This window comes from Megalobrama amblycephala, linkage group LG7 (assembly GCF_018812025.1).
Source record: "Megalobrama amblycephala isolate DHTTF-2021 linkage group LG7, ASM1881202v1, whole genome shotgun sequence".
NCBI classification, from domain to species: Eukaryota; Metazoa; Chordata; class Actinopteri; order Cypriniformes; family Xenocyprididae; genus Megalobrama; species Megalobrama amblycephala.
Genome location: NC_063050.1, coordinates 8,655,655 through 8,679,046, shown reverse-complemented (window position 1 = coordinate 8,679,046; position 23,392 = coordinate 8,655,655). Strand labels below are relative to the sequence as shown.

At 38.7% G+C, this 23,392-nt stretch overlaps 3 protein-coding genes across 5 annotated transcripts in view; 2 read left to right on the top strand and 1 right to left on the bottom strand.

The window, feature by feature from the left end:
* Positions 1–23,031, bottom strand: part of LOC125271216 (B-cell receptor CD22-like) — a 43,181-nt gene extending 20,150 nt beyond the window's left edge. The window contains exons 1-11 of one of the 3 annotated variants that reach the window (XM_048195235.1): positions 22,929–23,008; positions 6,940–7,136; positions 6,121–6,256; positions 5,768–5,834; positions 5,016–5,363; positions 4,672–4,917; positions 3,531–3,773; positions 3,356–3,458; positions 3,184–3,229; positions 1,574–1,824; positions 955–1,316 (exon numbers count right to left, since the gene is read on the bottom strand). In XM_048195235.1, the coding sequence (XP_048051192.1) occupies positions 1,259–1,316; positions 1,574–1,824; positions 3,184–3,229; positions 3,356–3,458; positions 3,531–3,773; positions 4,672–4,917; positions 5,016–5,363; positions 5,768–5,822 (1,350 nt within the window). In that variant the 5' untranslated portion in view covers positions 5,823–5,834; positions 6,121–6,256; positions 6,940–7,136; positions 22,929–23,008 and the 3' untranslated portion in view covers positions 955–1,258. Of the gene's footprint in view, positions 1–954; positions 1,317–1,573; positions 1,825–3,183; positions 3,230–3,355; positions 3,459–3,530; positions 3,774–4,671; positions 4,918–5,015; positions 5,364–5,767; positions 5,835–6,120; positions 6,257–6,939; positions 7,137–22,185; positions 22,457–22,700; positions 22,746–22,928 lie in introns of those variants that run through there. The other 2 variants (XM_048195236.1, XM_048195233.1) reach the window with 2 other exon arrangements.
* Positions 1–23,392, top strand: part of LOC125271224 (B-cell receptor CD22-like) — a 1,156,500-nt gene that overhangs the window by 436,935 nt on the left and 696,173 nt on the right. The gene's annotated exons all lie outside the window — the stretch shown is intronic.
* Positions 1–23,392, top strand: part of LOC125271198 (hemicentin-1-like) — a 987,774-nt gene that overhangs the window by 287,906 nt on the left and 676,476 nt on the right. The window lies entirely within an intron of this gene.

Here is a 23,392-nt window from a genome sequence, read left to right as displayed (position 1 = left end):
TTGCATTAAATAAATAGTTTGGTTTCAATCTTTTGTGTTTACCGTGAGTTTTTCAACATCTCTCTGCCAATTACTTTCAATCTTGTACAGAAATGAACACAGGAGCTTATGAAAGAAGAGCTTTAGATTTTGAATAACTGTATATATGATATATCCAAAAACAATATTATGGCAAAGGTGTTTGTGTTTGAGATGTGTCCGTAATATTCTGAATGCAGTGCTTCATTTTGCAAGAGATGTGAGGCATTTTGCATTTTGTGTGTGCAGTTCTTAGGTTTGTGTGTAAAGTTTTGAAAAGAAAAAAAAAAGAGGCAAAGTTTTGAAAATGTGAAAACTAAGATTGAAGGGATGTTCAGGAATATATAAAAATAAAACTGGGCTTTTAAAAACATAAAATCTTTCTTCCTGGAAACATTTTCTGAAGAATTACTGATAAAGACACTCAGTAGAGGAACTTATATTGAGTAAGACTGGATGTCTTCACTTTGACCACAGACAAGTTATATTTTGAAATTCTTCAGATTTTTTTTTTTTTTGGCTTTCAGTTTACTGGTGAAAAGAATAGCATCATGAAGCGGTGGGCAGTAGAGGTGGGTGGGGCAGGAAATGACCTCATCCAGCATCAGTTCATCCACATATAAGCACCAGCCCTTAATGAAGAACACGTGTACGACACACAGTGTCTCAATATACGTCACTGATCAAAATTAATTCTCAGCTAATGTTGCTTAATATGAAGCCCCTAAAGGAATGTGATTGATAAAGAATGATATAGGAAAATTATATTTCAAAGCTTTTGCATCTGCTAACAAAAATTTCCCAGGGAAGAGAGAACGCAAAAGCATTAAAGCAAAAGCACTTGTCCCTTTAGGGGCTCTGTAAAATGTTAGTATTTTCATTAAACCAACATTTTTTTAACACACTTGCACAGAAATAACCACTCTCAAGCTTGAATTTGGTCAAAATGATATGGATTTTTTTTTTATTTGGTCACAGAAAACATTGAAGTCAAAAGTTTAAACCGAATTACCAGCCAGTGACATCACAAACGTTTTTTAGTCTCATCAAACACTGTGTTGTGGGTTCTTGACTCTTTCTTTTGTCTTCTTCATCTAAAAGATCATATTCACTGCATTCCTGTCATTATTTACCTGAATAATGAATAATAAATAACTGAACACGCTACATTCACAGCCCTACTTTCAGAACATTAATTATCATTTGTTTAGGCCTTTGTCTTCATGATGGTCTCTGTTACTCATTTGACACGGCTGTAGATCACAGAAGCCTCTTCCACAGTTTCAACATTTGATCGCCTAAAGAACATAAAATAAAATACAGAAAAAACAGAAACAATGATCACATTACATGACGATACAGTCATTTTAAAAGTAAAGACCTTGTATATCACGTTACTTAAACCTCAGTGACACACAAAGTTATTAAGAAAAATGTCCAGATTTAAAGAACTATAAATTCTCCTTTCATCACAATCAATAAAGTAACATGTGGATGAGTAGATGACAAATGTTTTATTTTGGGTGAAGTGTCTCTTTAAGCTGGTTCTTCTCACCTCACAGCAGATTCAGGCTGGTGAATCCTGATATTGCCGTACTGGCTTTCGTTCTCCTCTGATCTCTTGGTCTGTTTGTTTTTGTGATGTTGTACAGTTGCGTACTGGATCTCCTCAGTATCTCTGCGATCAGGAGCGTTTCTGTCTCTTCTGGGTTTGCTGGAAGTAACAGTGGCGTACTGAGCGTCATCACAATCAGCTGATTCAGAAACATGAACGTCTCTCCCTGTTACGTCAGAGTACAGATTGTCCTGCAACGGAAGAAAATTAATTATCTATTATTGACATTTTGGGTCAGTTCACACAGTGTTTATTCATTTTCAGTGTACCACTTTTTCATTGTTTTCTATTGTTATGTAATATGCATAAGAATACAACCTGTCTAGTTGTTTGACATATTTAGCTAATGGTCTATTATTTTGTTTATTTCCTGGAAAGACCTTATATGAGCAATCATGTAACAGTTATATGTGTATTTTCTTTATAATATAATGAATATAATATTTTCATTGTTTATAGTATTCGTCCAGTCATAGAACTGAAGAAAACAAATAAAACAGGCCTTTTAAAGGGGCGTTCCCAGTCTGAATGACCTCATTTGAGGATGTCAATAATTTTGATAAACTTTTGACATTTGTACTTTAACTTATAAAATAATCGTATCCTAACCCTAACATTTATACTGCTAGACAAACTAATTGTAATCAATAAATTGATTTTTATTTAACAACTTCTGCCTCCCAGGGCATTGATTTATGACGTTGAGCCCGAACAAACCCTGGAGAAGTCTTCTTTTTGACTGTGAGTATATTAAAGTACTTATAATTTAGGTCAGATTTGACTGATTTATCTAGCCTGAGAATACAGGAGTCAAATTAAGCCTGATTTATGCTTTCGCCTGGCTCCGTGAGCCTCCGCTGACTGCGCGCGCTCCTCCCCAAATGGACAAGGCGTTTATACTTGACATGTTCATAGTTGTACTATTCTTTCAAACAACAGGGGTCGACTCGGAGTAATTGTCCTCTAAACCATCAGGGAGCAGCGGTGAGAAGATGTAAGATACACACGACATGTACACTTCACCAAACCCACGCTACAGAAGAACCAATGAATCGTGTCAAATCCAGTAAACTTTGTGATTTTTACATTATTTGTTACATTAGAACAAAATATATGGAAATGAGAACATATGTATACAACTAAATTAAACAACAATCTCTTAAATATTTTGTAATTTCATTAAAAACATGTTCCAAGAAATGCAATTGGATTAGTTTTGAGTAACAATTGGGCAGGTTTTGTTGTGAACACCTGCCAACCCAGTCCGCCGAAGCCGTGATGATGTCATTTTTGCCGCACACACCCAAGCAAACTTGTATAAATCAGACTTTATGCACTGTAAAATATGTAAACACATGCTAGATGGATGTGTTTGACTGTTGCACTCGTGACAAAACCTTCTATAAATGCTAAGACTAGAAGACATTAAACATTATTAAAAATACTTTGCTAAAATTTCTGTTTTTTCCACTGTATCGTTCCACTAATATGTACTGTATGGATGGTCCTGTTTACTGAGATTATTCACATGTTGAGTCTGGATGATTTACCTGTTTCACTGTGAGGTCTTCAGTTTTAGCATCTCTTCGTTTTCTCCTGAAATAACAGACAATTAACTTAAGTAGTTAGTCTTATCACATCACATGAGGCATTTCTACCAGCACTGGTCTGAAAGTGAATTACTGTACATGCACACACTCACTGTAATTGAGAATTACTCACATTATAAACAGAATGATGATGATGATGATGATGATGATGATGAAGAATCCTAAACATGCCACTGTGATCCCCAACCAGACATGCCAACCAAGACCATGATGCACTGAAAGATGAAGAATTTGAGTTCAGATTAACTCTCAAAGCCACACAACTGTTGATAAAATAAGATCTTCACCTGTGACAGTTACAGTGTCTGATCTCTGAGATCCATGTTGATTGTGAGCCTGACAGTAGAAGCGTCCACTCTGTAGTGCACTGAAACTCTGTCCAGATCCAACAGCTGAGCTTTCATTCTCCTTAAACCAGCTGAAGTTCAGAGCAGGAGGGTTTGAATCACTGCTGCAGATCAGAGTCACTGAATCTCCTGACACTATTTCACCAGATGGACTGATGGAGATCACTGGATTCTCTGGAGGATCTACAGGAGAAATATGTAATATCAAGACTCAACATGAATAATAAGAGTGTGAATAATATGTACATGGTATATGGCATTTTTTCTATTCTTAGCAATGTTCAAGCTTTTGTATGTTGATACTGTTTTCTTTAGATTATATTTATTATATTGTTATGTTAATTATTCATATGCTATTCATAATTTTATTTGGTATTTAATCATTGTGTTTTATTCTGAATTCTAATTTTTAAAAGTACTCTGGATTTGTCACAAGAGTAATTTTGTTATGTGTCACACAATGACAATATATAAAGCATTTAAACTTGAACATGCATGTACATTACAGTATGGCCTCAGAGTCAAAATATGAATATTACATATATACACGTGATTTGTTGGATTTTGCACACATTGTCTGAGTCTAGAATTGCTTCAGACTCAAGCAACTGGAAATTTACATTCAAGCATCATTCACCATACCAATGTACTTTTTTTCTTTTTTTTTTTACAGAATTTAGCAGCCATTTTTTTTTCAACCAATTTTGGATTTATTTTTTTAGCCAGCAATATAGTAATATAGTAAAAGGCATGTTTTTGCTCACCCCCAATAGGGGCAAATTTGTGGGGTATTTTAAGCAGAAACTTGACCAGACCAGAGACTTATATTACATCTTGTGAAAGAGGGCATAATAGGTGCCCTTTAACCCAACCTGTTCGGTTTGTCCATATTTTACCCAACTTAGGTTGTTTTTAACCCAGCAGTTTTTAGAGTGCACATATTCACATATTGTGCTGTACTGTTGAAACGTTATTTTAACAGTTGTAATGATCAGCCCAGTTTACTTTCACTTTTAAACAAAAGGAGGGACAAACTGAACTCTACTGGCTTTAGAAATAAAACTTCAGAGATTATACATACATCTGATATTGAGTTGAACAGCAGGAGATCTGTAACTGTGTCCATATACACCACAGCTATATCTGCCTGTATCTTCTCTGCTGACTCTCCAGAGGTTGAGCTGGTTTCCAAAAATTCCTGTAGTTAATGGCTGTGAGTTTCTGTACCAGATGAATGTTGCTCTGTCAGTCAGAGAGCAGCTGCTTTTACATGTCAGACGGACTGAATCTCCCTCTGTCACTCTCTCAGGAGACTCCACCTGAAGATCTGAACACAACACACACATTATATCTAGTGCTGCTGTCATACACTGATTATTATTCAACATAATGCACAGAAGAAGAGAGAAACCTCATGAAAGTCACCTGTGACAGTAAGAGTCACTCCTGGATCACCAATATATCTTCCTTCAAGGTAATTAGTGATGAATCTGAAATAGTACTCGTGTGAATCCTTCAGTGTCACATGACTCAGTCTGATGGTGCAGATCTGCTGTTTATCTCCCAGATACTGAAGCCTCTGACTGTATTCAGGGTCCTCAGACAGATCTGGAAACTCTTCATTTTTCTCCTTAATATTTGTTTTGGTCCAGAACACTTTCATGATCTGATATCCAGTAGGGTATGCATAAGTGCAGCTCATTATCACTGATGAGTCCGTTAGTGCACAGATGTGTGAACGCCTGTAACTCACACCCCACTGGCTACAAACTCCTGAAACACAACATTGACAAGGAAATAATGAAAATGTCCATCTATAAAAACTTTCTTTTACAAAACTGGTGTTTATGTAAATGAAGAACTACACTTATCATGTGTAAAATCTACAGACAGAAGGTGATGAAATACAGGAAGCAGAAGAGAAAACGCTAAACATGAAAAACAGTCTGAACTAAATGTTAGAGGTTTCAGCAGTTAGCATTATGTCAGTAAAAAGACTAAATAATATAATTTTGTTTGGATGCAACAAATACATTTCAACACATTTTAGTAGATATTTTACTGCTGATCTTTTTCCCAGGGCTAACAGCAGGACTAACTGGACCAAGTTAATTAGTCACAATCTCTGTTTCTAATATTGAGTTATTATCAGTCACACATTTACAGGAGAGACTCACCTGGAATCATGAGCAGAAACAGCAGAAGAAGAGAAGGAGCCGGTCTCTGTGACATCACTGCAGGAAACTAAATCATTTACACAACAGTACAACATGTCAGCTTTAGCTTCAAAAACACAATAACTACTTCAGTCTATTGTACTGCAAACACTGTAAAAAAATGATAAATCAAAATAAATCACGACTGTTAGCAGTTTTCCACTGTTGAAACTCATTTAAAGGCAACATTAGGCACACATGAGCTCTGGATGTTCAGTTATTATGAAAGAAAATGTTCCTCACTTCAAGTTTCTTCTGTGAATGGAGATTCATTAGTTATTCAATATTCATCACTGAACAAGTGTAACTCTTACCGTGTTGTAGTTTCAGACAGCAAACAGACTCCAGGAGGGTGAACTGCAAATGCGAGCTGAAAACTTTCTTTTGCTGTTTTTGCATTTTTTTTTTTTCTTCCTCTTTTTAAAGTCTATTGTAGTGACCTGCCCCATGCTGAGACAGAAACAACCCAAATGAAACCACTTTCAAAGAATGAAAAAGTAAAACATCTTTCAAGAAGGATGATTAAAAAAAATATATAAATGCATGACTGCAGATCTTTCATAATAATATTCAAATGAAGCTCTCAGTGTGAAGAGTATCTTCCTGTCACCATGATCAGTATTCATGAGGTTTCTGAATAGTTAGTGTTTGAAGAGGCGTGTCTGCTGTAAGAGATGCACTGCTATGATTGGCTGAAATAAGTAGGGCTGCCCTCGACTAAAGATTTTTCTGGTCAACTAATCATTCATTTTAAGTGATTATTCAACTAATCACATTTTATATACTTTACTTTTTATAATAATGAGCCTTTAACTGCCTACTTAGCCTATCAGTGCTCGAGCGCATACATACACGACAGTTTAACATGAAGGCACCAGTGCGATCACAAAAGCAGTTTCCTTCGGTCTAACTCAATTTGTAAAATGTCATCTAAGTTTTAGTAAGAGTCACACCAAAGAACCTGAATTGATCTTTCAAATATTACGTATATTCCAAAAAAAAAAAAAAAAAAAAGTAATAATAAGCATATTTGAAAAAATCTTCAGAATAAAACATGCCCCTAGAGTCAAATTTTACTGGGCATCTCTTATTGAGTTCATAGACTATAAAGAAGCCTGGCTGTTACCACATACAGTAAGCATTGCCTCGTTCAGCTCCCACGGCACTCGGTCCTGCTTTGCTTCATACAGTAATGTTAATAATCACATCGATGAACATGTTTTCTTCCTGAGTCCAATCCCGATTATTTTCCACCGGCTGAGAGGTGAAGATCACATGTCCCATGATTGTGTGCTCAAACTTGGTGTCATCAAGCTACCTCTAGCGACCTCTAGTGGACAGAAAAACATACATATTGCACCTTTAATATATGGGGCAGGAATATGCAATTGAATTCCCATGTGTAAAATAATCAGGCAACAGTTTGATGAATGGATGGATGGCTGAATGGATGATGACTTTACCTCCACTGTCCTGAAGAGGGAGCTGTTTTTCAGATCATATTTCTGACACTGTATTTGTATGTGCATTAGGGAAGTGTAACTCAAACACATAATATCTATCCAGTATTTAGTGTGAAAACAGGTAGTGGGAGTCGAGGTTGAAGCAGGCGGTCATGAGAACCGTCACCTCCATCAGTTTCTCAGGTACTATATCTGTCATTACACTAAATCAGTGAGAACTGCACTTTTTACTCTTCAATATCACTGATAAACAACAATTCAGCATGATAACTCTGAATCGGTCTCTGTCAGCAGTGCTTGGTCTTTCAGCGCTGTGGCTGATGGAGAACTCACTGGCTCTTACCGTCACTGGATCTGTGGGAAGCAACATCTCAGTCACCTGCAGATATCCTGAAACGTACGAGAATAACAGCAAGTTCTTCTGCCAGATGAGCGACTCGTTTGCTCAGAGAGATCCTCAGTGTGTTCAGACGACCCGGAGAGAGACGAGGTCTGAACAAGGGAGACTGGCAAATTAAGTTATTTTTCTCACACCTTGCGATTGTGGTTCAAAAATATTTTAGGTGAGCCGTTTAACATTTTTTTTTTGTATTTGGGTCTCTGAGACCCCAGCTATAAAACATGATTAAATGCAATTAAGTGACGTGCATTCAGTGTCTGGTGTTGATGTTACAGTTCACTGAATCACAAATAAGTGCACACACACAAAGTAAAAGGTTGTGTAAATGTAAAGTCAGATTACATTTTGTGATTAGTTCATGCTTTCAATAATCATTAGTTCATGCTGGATTAAGTATTAATTTATGGATTAGTACATGATTGTTCATGTACCCTTATTGTAAAGTGTTACCTTAATTTATCGCTAGAAATGTCATAAAACGTGGAAAATGTTGGTCAAAATGTACATTTTACACACAAACTGGTCACCAACCTCAAATTTCAGATTCCATCTTTATTTTTTAGCTCAACTGCCATGGAATGCAACACTCAGGATTGTGGGATATTAAAGGCAGGAAGGGATACATCTGTGCTGCCTTCAAAACTCGATCAGGTGAAGGTATCTCAGGAGACAGGATTCAGATATGACTTGTTACCTTCCTATCTCTTTATCCTGCCTGCAGAAGCAGCATTTTTCAGTTTTTGGATGCAGCCCTTGATTATCTTGTTCAGGTGTGTTTGATTAGGGTTGGAGCTAAATTCTGCAGGACAGTGGATCTCGATGTCCAGAGTTGAGAACCCCTGATTTAAAGTGTGATCACTCCATGGTCTCTTTCTTCTAACATTTTGACTACAGCAGTAAACCCTTGAGTGTGATAATACACATAGTCTGCATGTAGAAAGAAGCTCCAGTTGATTTATTAAATTATTTGATCATCTCACCTTATACTCGTGTATTGCTGATTTTCTGTTTTTCCTTTTTTTCTGACTGTTAAAAGGAAACACAAACAAGCAATTTATTTTAAACTTGTCCCTTTGTATTAATTTAGCACAATGTATTTCTACTCTTTATTGATTGTTTTTATTTACATTATAAATGATGGTGATGATAATGATGAATAATCCTCCAGATGTCGCTGCGATCACAATCACATTCCTATCAGCACCATGATGAACTGAAAGAGGAAGATCATCATGATTAACCCACGAAGCAAAGTTATGTCCAGAAGACGTCTTTTCAACGTCTTTATCACACACAAAAAAACCTCCCAAAAAACTCAGCCACACATCTATCCATAGACAGTAAACCACACATTCACACCTTTAGACAATTTAGCATCTGTAATTCACACATTTTAGGATTGTGAGGGAAACCAGATTTGAAGGAAAAACTTTCTCAGCTGAGAATCAAACCAGAGACCTTCTTGTTGTGCGGAGACAGTGTTTCCCACTGAGACACTTGTGCTGCCCTTAAACACAGACATAAAATACACATACTTGGAGAATATTTAGAATTGAAAAATATCCTTTTTTCATGTTTACATGTAAAATAAAATAAAATAAAAACATTTACAGGTACAAAACACTGGATAGATGCTGAAATGTACAACATACACAGCAAAGTCCTCAGTGAGCACTGCTCAGTGTTCACATGAGTCCAATCTACACAATGTTAAAGGTGCTATAGAATTGAAAATTGAATTTACCTCAGCATAGTTAAATAATAAGAGTTCTGTACATGACATACCGTGAGCCTCAATCATCATTGCTTCCTCCTTCATATGTAAATCTTGTGCGTAAAAAACACCACGGGAAAAAGGGTGAAATTGCAACATAACACTGCCTGTTATACCAGTCTGGATCATTATTATTTACGCCCCAAAAATGTGCATATACCAGCCCATGTTCAAGGCAAGGCAGTATTAATGTCGTGGATCTGCACAGCCGAATCATCAGAAGTTCTGCAGGTATTGTGAAGACATCAAGCAAGGACAATAGCGGAAGTAGCAGATGGATCCATAATAACTGTTCATGATCCATGATATCATGATATATTTAGTGATATTTGTGAATTGTCTTTCCAAATGTTTCGTTAGCATGTTGCTAATGTACTGTTAAATGTGGTTAAAGTTACCATTGTTTCTTATTGTATTCACGAAGACCAGAGCCATGCCGTTATTTTCAATTTTTCAATTTCAATTTGTTTAGTACAGTGTTTAGTACAGTGGCTAGATTAACAAATAAACAGACATCACCAGAACAAAACATTTCATTACAGTTTAGTAGTGATGACTTTATGAATTTCTTTACTGAGAAAATCGAAAGCATCAGAAATACAATTGTAAATGTACAACCTTTAACAGATTTTTATGATTCAGCCTCAATTATCGCCCCTCAAGAACAATTGCAGTGCTTTACAACTATAGGACAGGAAGAGCTAAATAAACTTATCACTGCGTCTAAACCAACAACATGTTTATTAGATCCAATACCCACTAAACTACTGAAGGAATTGTTACCTGTAGCAGAAGAGCCTCTTCTCAATATTATCAACTCGTCTTTATCTCTAGGTCACGTCCCACGACCATTCAAGCTAGCAGTTATTAAGCCTCTCATTAAGAAACCACAATTAGATCCAAACGTATTAGCAAATTACAGACCCATTTCAAATCTTCCATTTATTTATTTATATTTGCTCTGTGAACAACTTCTGCATTATTTATGCAGTGTTTAAAGGAGTTGCAAGCTTGGGGGCGGGGAGCACAAGCATTTAAAGATGTACACACACCAAATCAGCAGTCCAGGTGAGTGGGTTTGGTATAGGAAAGTCTTGGTACAGCTTATCTGATACTGATGCAGTCTTTGTTTCCAGGTGATCCAGCAAACAACGAGGTAAGAAGTAACGGAGAGCAGGGACTATGGAGAGCCAGGATGGCACGGGAACCACAGGTGAGTAGCACAGGCAAGACGATCCAGGAACACAATAAAGTATGGTTGAGACCAGACAGTGAGTGAACGGGTGGAGTCCAGTATATATGAAGCTGGAGCTGATTGCTGACAGATGGAGGGAATCAGTAGTCAGATGACTGTGATCTGGTGAATGTGGTGATTGATGACGGTGGTGACTGAGTGCATGACTGAGTTGACTCCCTGACACGCACTGCAACAGACTTAAAAAAAAAAAAAAAAACGATGGTTGAAATAAAATGTTGCATGAAGTCAACTAATCAGCATGTTCAGCGCCCAAGTCCCACCCTTGAAAGTTCCGGATCTTTGAAAAAGTATGACCTCGTGAGCAGGGACTTTCTGAGGGGGAATTTTTTACCAACTTCATTTAGACCCTGGTTTCTATGATCGAAACACACCGAGTACCACCCCAAAGTTCCTAGTTCCTGGGGATAGTTCATGCTGTGGAAATGTGGCTTTAATCAGACTATATTCACATATTAACCAGTGTAGCTCTTACCTTGTTCTGGTGAGTCTGAGCTCCAGCAGGCATCAAACTGATGAATTTCAGAAAAGAAAAAAAAAAAGTTTCTTCCTCTTTCTGGACTCCTGCCCACACAAGCAGAGTAACAAGTGATGTAACAATGCTCTGCCCAAATGTTGAATGGTCTGTGGATCAGTTTAACTGCTCACTGAATCAAAAGTACTGACATACAGAATGTGAAACTAAGCTAGCCTTTGTGTAACACTTGTTTAATTTTAGGTTAAATCACTGGTGTAAAACCCCTGCAGTGAGCTCAGATTGACATCTTAGACATCTAATCCATTGTGGAACATGCTGTTTAAATAGAGGCTTCCCATGAACCTGGTAGGCCAAGCACATAAACAAGCTGGCCAAAAGAGCCTGCATCTGCTCAATGTTTCTGCGTAATACACGCACAGAGCACAAAGCATGAAGTCTCCTGTCTTTCTCTGACCCAATAGAGAGATGTTATAAGGCAGGCAGCTCAAAAAAGAATGCACTAGGCTTGACCCATCACGCTTGACCCATCCAATGCAAATTAGACTCACAAGGAATGCACCAACAGCACATAAAGAATTTCAGTGCATTACGCTGATGTCAGCACCAGCGCAAGGAATGTTTTCTAAGACAGCATCCTTAGATCCAAAGATTCTAAAGACCTCACAAACTGAGGTTCACACATAGCCTCCAGAACTACAATTAGATCCCATGATGGCACCATTGATTTAGTAACAGGCCTATAATGCCATGCCTCTTTTAAGAACTGAATGGCAAACGTGTACACTCTTGGCACAGCACCATTAATGCCTTAATTACAAGCCAAAATAGCCACCAAATAAGTTTGGAATGGATGCAACCTTACTCCAACAATTTCTGGAGAAAACTCAGTATTCATGCAACTGGGCATTTATACAGATCTTTGTCTGCATGAGGCTTCAATCATGCACCACTTCAACTCAAAAAGCCCTCTTGTCAACAGCACCCTAGGTCAACAGAACCCTTTATTGTGGCCACAACATTGATTAGGAGCCATCATATTCTCCCTTTCAGCGGGTAGGCCCATAGAGACCACAGCTCCGGCCGAGAGTGCAGAATCTGCCCCCCTGCCTAGGGCAGCAGGTACATGTATAGGTGAAGACACCATGGTGTCCCTGACAGCAACGTCATGATGCTTACGTAACATGTCTTCGCTGGCCAGCAAGATGCCACCAAAATCAGTGATGCACTCACTTGACGCACCCTGTTCTGGGTGGGCTGTATCAGTACCACCAGTGGAAATGCATACATCAGAGTCCCAGGCAATAAATGCCAAAAGCCAATGCCAGCAGGGTTCTCGTGCCCTTGACTGAAGAAACAGTGGACAGTGCATGTTTTCTGCAGATGTAAAAAGTTTCATATCAGCCCAGCAGACCCGATCCTGTATCTGTGACACTATTACAGGGTGGAAGCGCCACTCCCTGATCTTCAATTATCTTAAATGTTTGTTGCCCCATATTAAGAACATCTGTGTCAATTGCAACAGGAGAAGAGATTGAGTAACTCCTTGCCTGTGTATGACACCACAGTTGCAATGTTCTTTCTGACTAACACAGGGGTAGGCAAGTTTGGTCCTAAAGAGCTACTGTCCTGCAGAGTTTAGCTCCAACTCTAATCAAACACCGAACAAGCTAACCAGAATTACTAAGGCTATAGGCAGATGTTTTTTTTTTTTTTTTTTTCAGGTTTGGAGCTAAACTCTGCAGGACAGTGACTCTCTAGGGCCGAACTTGCCTACCTCTGGACTAACATGTTTCAGTGCCAGAAGGACTGCCTTCAACTCCAAATAATTTATAAGATGCTCTTTCAGTACTGATGATCACTTCCCTCTTACAGAGCTTCCATTGCACAGAGCTACCAGTCAATATCATGATGCATCTGTCGTCACCACCAAAATATCAGTGTTTCCACAGGGGAACAGAGCTTGAATGACGACTGCTATCATCAAGGCCATAAGCCCTAGCAGCCGCAGAACTGTAAGGAAACTCACTTGCCAAGTTGAAAAGGAGTCGACAGCTGCAAAAATCTGCTTCCCTCCATGCTGACAGCACAGCTATGTTCTGCACTGAATCTATCTCTAAAGCAACATATGAAATCATCTGGCTCAGGACCAATGAACTCTTTACAAGAGATTTATTAAGAATACCAGAACTTGCAAATGGGAGAAAAGTGCTTGTGTTTGTTACACTGCTTGTTCCCTGCTGTCTGCTGAACTGCAGAGAAACTTCATGCACAAACCCCTCAGAGAAAAACCTTGGAAACTTTCTGCGCCTTGTAACAAAAACTAGGATCTAGGATAAATATTGGATTGGGTGCAAGCCCACAATTTTCTTTGGGAGGATGAAGTAACGGCTGCAAAATCCTACCTCCATTTTCCCCTGTGGAACCACCTGAAGGGGAAAGTGTGACCGCTCGAAAAATGTTATCAGAGAATTCCTCACTCCCATCAAGTGAGACAGAGTCCTCATGACACTCAACGTCCTGATCAAAGTCAGGGGCAAATCAGGTCTTCTTTCAAAATCGGGTCTACTTTAGGATCCAAGTGATCCATTTGGCTCAAATGTTTAATAGGTACTCTCTTTAGTGTCTGAATCCTTTGAAATCACGTTATGATAAATGCTGTTTGACCTATTTTATAATGGACTATTAATGTCTGTATTACCAGTTATGAGTCAGAACTAATGATGGAGCAGAACTGTTGAAGGAGGTTTTCAATGCTCTATGATGGAGGAGTTACATAAACATGTAAGTATTCATACAATTAGTTATTATTATACAGAGTATATGCATGGTTATAGCAACGAATGTTGCATTTGCATATTCTATATTCTAATGACAAAGTATGCTAAACATGGCCAAAGGTTTTAAATGTATGATGGAGTATTTCTGTGCCAAATACACTCCTTCAGGGTTTGTATAAGTTTTGGAAAGTTTTTTTTTTGGTCCCACTTTATATTAAGTGGCCTTAACTACTATGTACTTACATTTAAATTAATCATTTGATACAATGCACTTATTATGTACGTACATGTTTTTACATTGTACTTATATTTTAAAAACACCTGCATGTAATTACATCTGTAATTAGTTTTTGTAATTACATTTATAATTACACTGTTGACCCATCCCTTACACCTTACCCCTACCCTTAAACCTACCCATACCACCAAAGCTTCCCCTAACCTTACCCGTATCCCACCTCAATAGCAGCAAAAGTTTTTTGCAATTCAATATGAACCCAATAAGTACATTGTACTTATTTTTTGATGTAAGTACATAGTAGTTAAGGCCACTTAATATAAAGTGGGACCGTTTTTTTTTTTTTTTTCCGGGCGGAATTCCTTGTACGGGCACTACTCCCGGAAATGAGCGCCACACAGTGCACAGCTGCAGCGCTACACAGGACATACTTGAGAAAGATTTGTCATTTTGTTTTGAGACCATGAAATTAACAATGTCACCAAAGGAGTGTGTTTTTAGTTGTGAGGGAAAGATAACCTTGTTCAGCTTCCCAAAGAACCCAGTGTTCAGGGAACAGTAGAACTCGGGGGCAGCAACAGAGCTGTGTGAGTGTGTTTGTTAGTTCTCCACATTTTGGTGACAAATGTTTTATAAACAAGGCCCAGTTCGACACTGGATTTGCAGATCATTTGAAACCGAAAGATAGAGCAGTTCCAGTGATAAAAGATCCCGTTCATGAGTCAAAACTGCAAGCGGTAAGTAAAGCTGGATTAAAAGTCTGTGTTGTTGGGAATTGGTGCGTGATTGCATTTAATGCTTGTGATTCTTTAGTTCTGTCCATGCCATGCCTCCAGGAGCTTGACTGTTTTTGGAAGGAAGCGGTACAGTGTATCTGTCTTTTATAAATCTGATGAACCTAAAAACTTTTCTGAGATATGAAGGATGCAATACTATTCTATACTACTCAAGATTAACATGAGATTGGCAGAAACTGTGTGTATGTTTTATGTCCCCTTTAAGATAATGGATTAAGAACACATTTACATAGTTAACCAAACCATAATTTATTTTCATATTGCATGACAATTACAGTACAGCTTCAAATATATTATTAATCAATCAATAGCTGTAATAGTCAAACAAGTATGTAGTAAGCGTTTAAGTTTTTATTATATTTATTAGATTCATGTGTGTATATGTTTTTGTATATTTTACATTTTTAAGCAAAGTAAATTACAATATTTGTGTTATATCATAATCTGTGTGACCCTGTTGCTTTCCTTTATCCTGGGACACACCAAGCCAATGTCAAAAAACTAGTGGCGATGAAAGCTGACAGCAGTGAACACTCTGTAGGGACCATGTCAATCAGAATGCACCTTTTGGTTGCTCATTCATTCACACATAAACAAACTTTTACTATCTTTTACAGAAGTCACTTCACTGCAGAATGTAAACTCTTTAGTGGTGTTCACACAAAGTTCTTAGTTTTTATTGGTAGTTGTGATGTGGGCGTGTCCAGTGCTGCGACAAAAGGTGAGTAAAGTTTAACTTTTGCTTCATCTTAACGTGGTGTCTTACTATGTGTGGAAGAGCATTCATTTGTTGTTAGTTCTTATTGGTTCACTGTCAGATGTGAACTGGTGATCATATCCGTTTTCTCTATTTCCTGTGGCGGATTGTTTGTAGAAAGAGCGAGTAGCAGGGACTTACTTTCTGTTGACTGTAAAGCATCGATTTCCGCTGTATCGTATTTCCATCAAATATAATCTAATGTAAGCTAAGTTCAGCAGTAGTTCTTTTGATGATGACCAACAGCGAATGAGTCACAAAAGACTATCCCACTATCTTGCCCATATGTTGCGACTGGATGTTGTTCAATGTGGCTACAACAGAAATAAGACAAGGGAAACACATTTACACAAATATAAAAAAAAAATACAATAAATCTACAGTACAATGGCAAAAAAAAAAAAAAAAAAGTGTTTAAATGTATTGACTGGTAGATTAAGGATATTTTATTCTTTACTGATTATAAAGAGAAGATTATATATTGAGGAACTCACACTCATGGATTCTCATATTCAATAGAGCCTGACTGGTGATTAGCAGGTCTGGGATGGACAGTCTATGTGAAAGACATAATGACTATTAGACAGATTACCTGACTCTAGAAAGCACAAACTCTATTACATGTATAGTTTTTGATATTTTACTTACTGTGAGTGTGTTGTACACATCAGAAGATCTTGACTTCGGGTCAAGAGCTGCATATGTTCCTGTCCTGGGAGAATCATTCTACATAAAAACAAAGAGAAGGACTTACAATACAAAACAGGTGTTTTTAAATAGTTACCATGACAGTAAGTGTCCCTAACAACACAGATGCAAAAGTGTCAATCTAAAGCAGGGGTCTTTGACTCTAGACCTCGAGATCCACTTTCCTGCAGAGTTTAGCTCCAACCCTAATGAAACACACCTACCTGCAACTCTGTAGTAATCCTGAAGGCACTAGCCGCATCTGAAAACCTAGGCAGCTGATTGTTGCCTCGCTGCCCTATCAGGTAATGACTTAGCAGGCAGCATTTACTCACACAGGTACCTCATGAAACTGATTTCAGACTAATGATGCAGCATAACGGTTAAATGATGGACAACAAAACAGAGAGCTTTGGTGACAACAAAGTGATTATTTAATTGCTACAATACTAATTCCCTTTCGAGGGAGCACACACTGCGTAACCATGGCAACACTTTGGGGAATCCCTTCAGCATAAGAGCTCCTGAAGACGTGTACAACTAGTCCAATCATGATTGGTGCAATATCATCCTGTGACGTATGCTGACGGAACACGGAAGCTACAAAGGAGCCGGCAAACACAGCTGTTTCAGCTTTCTGATCTTCAGCAAGTGTACTGGCAGCACAGCATCATGATGTTATACTCAACCACATGAACGCCTGGGGCTGAGAATGAATATGAAAAAGAGCATGCTAACTCCCAACCAGAGAACAGTGTATCTAGGAGTTATATGGGACTTGGTTACGATGCGAGCACAATTGTCTCCCGCACGTATCGAGTCGATTCTGGCGATGGTGTACAGAATCAAGCTAGGCCAATCCATCACTGTAAAACAGTTTCAGAGACTGTTAGGGCTCATGGCAGCAGTGTCCAACGTGATACCTACTGTACATGAGACCCTTACAGTGGTGGCTCAGGACCAGAGGGTTTTCCCAGAGGGACAACCCATTTTGTGCGATCAAGTTAACGCACAGATGCCTTCGTTCCCTGGTCACATGGAAGAAACATTGGTTCCTGTCTCAGGGCCCTGTGTTGGGTGCATCCTGTCATCACAAAATAGTTTTGACAGACGCATCCAACACTGGGTGGGGGGTGGTCATGGAAAGCCACTCTACCCAATGTCTGTGGAGCGAAAAGCATCTTTCCTGGCACATAAATTGTCAAGAGATGGTAACAGTTTGGCTAGCCTTAAGGCATTTTCTCCCAGAGCCCAGAGACAACCATGTCCTAGTTCGGACAGACAATACGTCAGTGGTTGCCTATATAAATCACCAGGGAGGTCTGAGGTTGTGCCTCTTATGCAAGCTGACACATCAGATCCTCCTTTTGTCTAAGTGAAAATTGCTCTCTCTGAGAGAAATATATATCCCTGGGCATCTGAATGTGGGAGCAGACGTCCTGTCGAGGCAGGGGCTGAGGCCCGGGGAATGGAGACTGCACCCCGAGACGGTGCAGCTCATTTGGAGGAAGTTCGGAGAGGCGCAGGTGGATCTCTTTGTGAGCCAAGATAACTCATACTGTCCTCTGTGGTTCTCCCATGCTCATTCAGCTCCCCTGGGGCTGGACGCTATGGTACAACCGTGGCCGACGCTGCGGCTGTACGTATTTCACCTGATCGCTCTGCTCCCGGGAGTTCTAGAGAGAGTTCGGCAGGACGGTGTCAGGCTGCTGCTAGTAGCCCCGTGCTGGCCGGCCCGAGTGTGGTTCTCGGACATAATAGCTCTCCTAAACAGTCTCATTGGGAGATTCCTGTCAGGAGAGATCTTTCACCCCCAGCCGGAGATGTGTAAACTCTGGGTCTGGCCCCTGAGGAGGACCAGCTCCTTAATGTGGGTCTCTCTGCTGAGGTGGTAGAGACCATACTCAACTCTAGAGCTCCCTCCACACGGAAATTATATACTCTCAAGTGGAGAGTGTTTTTAGCATGGTGTAGGAGGCATCAACTCAACCCAGATAACTGCCCAGTGGCTTCAGTACTGGAGTTCCTCCAGGACCGCTTTTCAGCTGGTCTTACACCATCTACTCTGAAGGTATACGTGGCGGCTATATCTGCCTCCCACACACCTTTAGATAGCGCATAGGGAGACAGCATCTAGTAACTCTTTTCCTCTGTGGAGCTTTGAGGATGAGACCTATGGCTCAGGTCAGGATCCCTTCCTGGGACCTGTCAGTTGTTTTAGAACGGTTATCCTTGGCACCCTTCGAGCCCTTGGACACAGCTTCTGATAAATTTGTCACACTTAAGATGACATTTTTGTTGGTTATTACGTCCCTTAAGAGAGTGGGGGACTCACAAGCTCTCTCTGTTGCTTCATCCTGTTTGGAGTTTGCCTAGGGTGGCGTTAAAGCTATCTTGCACCCGAGACTGGGTTATATACCCAAAGTACCCACTAATGTGGCTAGATCCACAGTCCTCCAGGACTTCCATCCTCCTCTAACGTTGGCTGAACGCGAGAAGCTACAGTCACTATGGTACTATGGCATGATTAATTTGATTCAATTCTGCATTTTAATATGCATTCATAGGGTTATTGAAATGCTTCCCTCAATTTGTCTTAGTAAGGGTAAGAATTACACAGTGGCCTTCAGGAGGTCAGAGAGTAAGGGCAAAAAACAAACAAACAAACAAACAGTAACAACAAAAAACTTTTTTCCATTGTTAATGTTAGTTAATGTTGGTTCTTAATGATGCTACATAACTTTATTTTAATAGCCTATAACATTTTTTATGCGCATCTAATTGATAGATAAACTGCACACTCTAATTTCAGTGTTGTTAATGTTGTAGTTACTTCAGCAGTTTCCTTTGTACATTCAGTTTAACTACATTAAGTTCGTAATTTAAAGGTCCCGTTCTTCGTGATCCCATGTTTCAAACTTTAGTTAGTGTGTAATGTTGTTGTTAGAGTATAAATAAAATCTGTAAAATTTTAAAGCTCAAAGTTCAATGCCAAGCAAGATATTTTATTTAACAGAAGTCGCCTACATCGAACGGCCAGTTTGGACTACATCCCTCTACTTCCTTCTTTAATGACGTCACTAAAACAGTTTTTTGACTAACCTCCGCCCACAGGAATACACAAAAAAAGGGGGCGTGGTCTTGTTGCGCTCCCACGGAGAAGAGCAAGAGTTGTGTTTGTAGAGTGTGTTTGTCACCATGTCGTCGAAACGCTGTTATTTTCATCCCGCAGTCCAATCACCTTTGTTTGGCCTTCCCAGGGACGCTGTACTTAGAGATCAATGGTTACAATTTATGTTTAACTCTGTTCCCGAAAATTATAATCCACTGAGCGCATGCATCTCCACGTTATGGTAAGAGGCGTGACCTTTCCGGGCAAGGTCCGCTAAGCTGCTGTCGAATCACAACACAGGAACCGCTGGCACAATCAGAACTCGTTACGTATTTCTGAAGGAGGGACTTCATAGAACAAGGAAGTCATCAGCCCGTTTTTATGACAGTGGAAACAGCGGTATACAGATAAGTAAATTATGTGAAAAATACTGTGTTTTTTTACATGCGAAACATGAACACACTATAAACACAATCAAAGCTTCAAAAAACCACGAAAAACGTGACCTTTAATTTATCATTCATTGAACTGTGCGTATGCATTTAGACATTTACATTATGTGTTAGCTCCGTCCATGCAATAAATGCACGCCTTGAAACTGCTCAGGTAATGTCAATGACCCATTTCCTTAAAACTTCAGTATTTTATCTTATCGAAAATAACAGCGACATTTCCATGCAATAAAAGCTTTTTATTTCAACAGTAGTGACCTCGCAATGACTTGGCAGCTTTATCAATGGCTTGAGCGGTTTGACTCAGAACTATTGCTGTTTTAATAAAGAGCAGTCATCTGCTCATGTAAATGGCACAATCCAGAGAGAGCCGGTAAAGAGTGCAGCCGCGCGTTTCTATGAAGGAGAGCTGTGAGGGAGGGCGCAAAAGACAGCGCACAAAATCTCCATCAATTCATGCATGAAGTAATTTAATGTTTATATATTTTAAAGCACTGAATCGCTATAGAATCATGATTAATTCGATTCTTAGCATTTTACATTGATTATCGGCGTAAATTAACGATTCACGATTCAAAAAACATGTTTCAAGATTGATGCATATGCATTATCAGGATTTGTAATCGATGCATCGAGAAAACGAGTGAATCGTTACACCCCAGTTACATGAGTAACCTGAGACGTTTCTCACTAGACATGTTGGAGCTGAACTCTGCAGGACAGTGGATCTCGAGGTCCAGAGTTGAGAACCCCTGATCTAAAGTGTAATCACTCCACAGTCTCTTTCTTCTCACATATGACTACAGCAGTAAAAAAAAAAAACATGAGCGTGATAATACATGTAGAAAGAAGCTCTAACTGATTTATTGAATTATTTGATAATCTCACCTCATACTCGTGTATTAAAGATCTTCTGTTTTTCCTTTTCTTTTGACTGTTAAAGGGAAGCACAAACAAGCCATTTCTTTTAATAATGTCCTATTGTATTAATTTAAAAGCACATTATATCCCTACTCTTTATTGATTGATTTTATTTACATTATAAATATGATGACGCTGATGAATAATCCTCCAGATGACGCTGCGATCACATTCACAGTCCTACCAGCACCATGATGAACTGAAAGAGGAAGATCATCATGATTAACTCTCCAAACTGATGAATGATGTGAAGATACAGGAGTGTGTTAATAAAAGCTTCACCTGTGACAGTTACAGCATCTGATCTCTGAGATCCATGTTGATTGTGAGCCTGACAGTAGAAGCGTCCACTCTGTAGTGCACTGAAACTCTGTCCAGATCCAACAGCTGAGCTTTCATTCTCCTTAAACCAGCTGAAGTTCAGAGCAGGAGGGTTTGAATCACTGCTGCAGATCAGAGTCACTGAATCTCCTGACACTATTTCACCAGATGGACTGATGGAGATCACAGGATTCACTGGCGGATCTACAAGAGAAATATTTAAAATGTTATTGTCAATCCCCAATAATCACTAATGCCATCAAAGTGTCAAGAAAAACTCTAAGTTGTAGTTTTTACATGGATATTGGATAAGTGAACATGGTCATGATCATGATTGATTTACTCACACTAACTCTGATTCAATTAATCTCAAATGTGTTCAGAGACTATGTTAATCAAAATGACTGTAGAATTGACTGTGTGCAACAGAAAGTGTCAAAGCCATTAATACAAAGAAAAGCCTACAATATTTTGCCCTCATAATTTATATTTATGAAACCTTAAAAAAGGGACTTACAGTAAATAAAATACATACATCTGATATTGAGCTGAACAGCAGGAGATCTGTAACTGTGTCCATCTACACCACAGCTATATCTGCCTGCATCCTCTCTTCTGACTGACTGCAGCAGGAGTTCATTGTTTCTGTCTCTTCTCTCAGTTAATGGCTGTGAGTTTCTGTACCAGATGAATGTTGCTCTGTCAGTCAGAGTGCAGCTGCTTTTACATGTCAGACGGACTGAATCTCCCTCTGTCACTCTCTCAGGAGACTCCACCTGAAGATCTGAACACAACACACACATTATATCTAGTGCTGCTGTCATACACTGATTATTATTCAACATAATGCACAGAAGAAGAGAGAAACCTCATGAAAGTCACCTGTGACAGCAAGATACACTCCTGGATTACAAATCCAATTTCCTGCATGTACATTAGTAATGAATCTGAAATAGTACATGTGTGAATCCTTCAGTGTCACATGACTCAGTCTGATGGTGCAGTTCTGCTGTTTATCTCCCAGATACTGAAGCCTCTGACTGTATTCAGGGTCCTCAGACAGATCTAGAAAATCTTTTATAGGGCTTTTGGTCCAGAACACTTTCTTGATCTGATGTCCAGTAGGGTATGTATAAGTGCAGCTCATTATCACTGATGAGTCCTTTAATGCACAGATGTGTGAACGACTGTAACTCACATGCCACTGGCTATAAACTCCTGAAACACAAATCAAATGGATCGTTCACCATAGTTTTTATTTTATTTTTATTTTATTTTGTTTTATTTAATTTAATTATTATTATTTTTATTTTTTTTTAGCTTTACTGATGTTCACTGTAATTTGTTTGTGAAAAGGGTTTGAACAGAAGGTTCAGTAACTGATGGAATAAGATTATTAAAAATTAACAATTTTCTTTGAGAAGTGACTTAAAAAAATAATTCTCCAGCAGGAGCGACCCACCATGAATCATGAGCAGAAACACCAGAGCCATTATCAGTGACATCACTGCAATATTACACACACACACATGAGAAAAACACAAACATTGTGTTTAAAAATATGTAAAATTTCTAAAATATTGTAAATATAAAACATATTTAGTGAAAAAATGTTCTATTGAATAGATCAGTGGTTTCTACAACAGTATTAATCAGACTATATTCTCACAGTAACCAGAGTAACTCTTACCGTGTTCTGGTGAGTCTCTCCAGCAGACGATACACTGATGAAATTCTCAGTTAACATGGTTTATTTTAAAATGCTTGCACAGACAGAAAATGACTCTTCCTCCTTCTCGACTCCTGCCCACACAAGCAACATTTCATCATGATCCAGTGATTTACTGATTTCTAAAAAAAGTCCCAAAGCATTTTGATATAAGAAATTGGCCACAACTTTGATTGATCAGTAAATCATTGCTTTGAACATATTAAGATTGAAGTTATGTTCAGGAATACATCACATATAACAATAAAACTTGTTTTTAAAACCATAAAACATTTTCTGAAGAATTACTGAGCAAGATTCTAATTACAGAAACTTACTCAGGAAGACTGGATGTCTTCATTTTGACCGCAGACAGACAAGTTATATTTTGAAATCCTTGAGATGTTTTTTTTTTTTTGGCTTTCAGTTTACTGGTGAAAAGAATA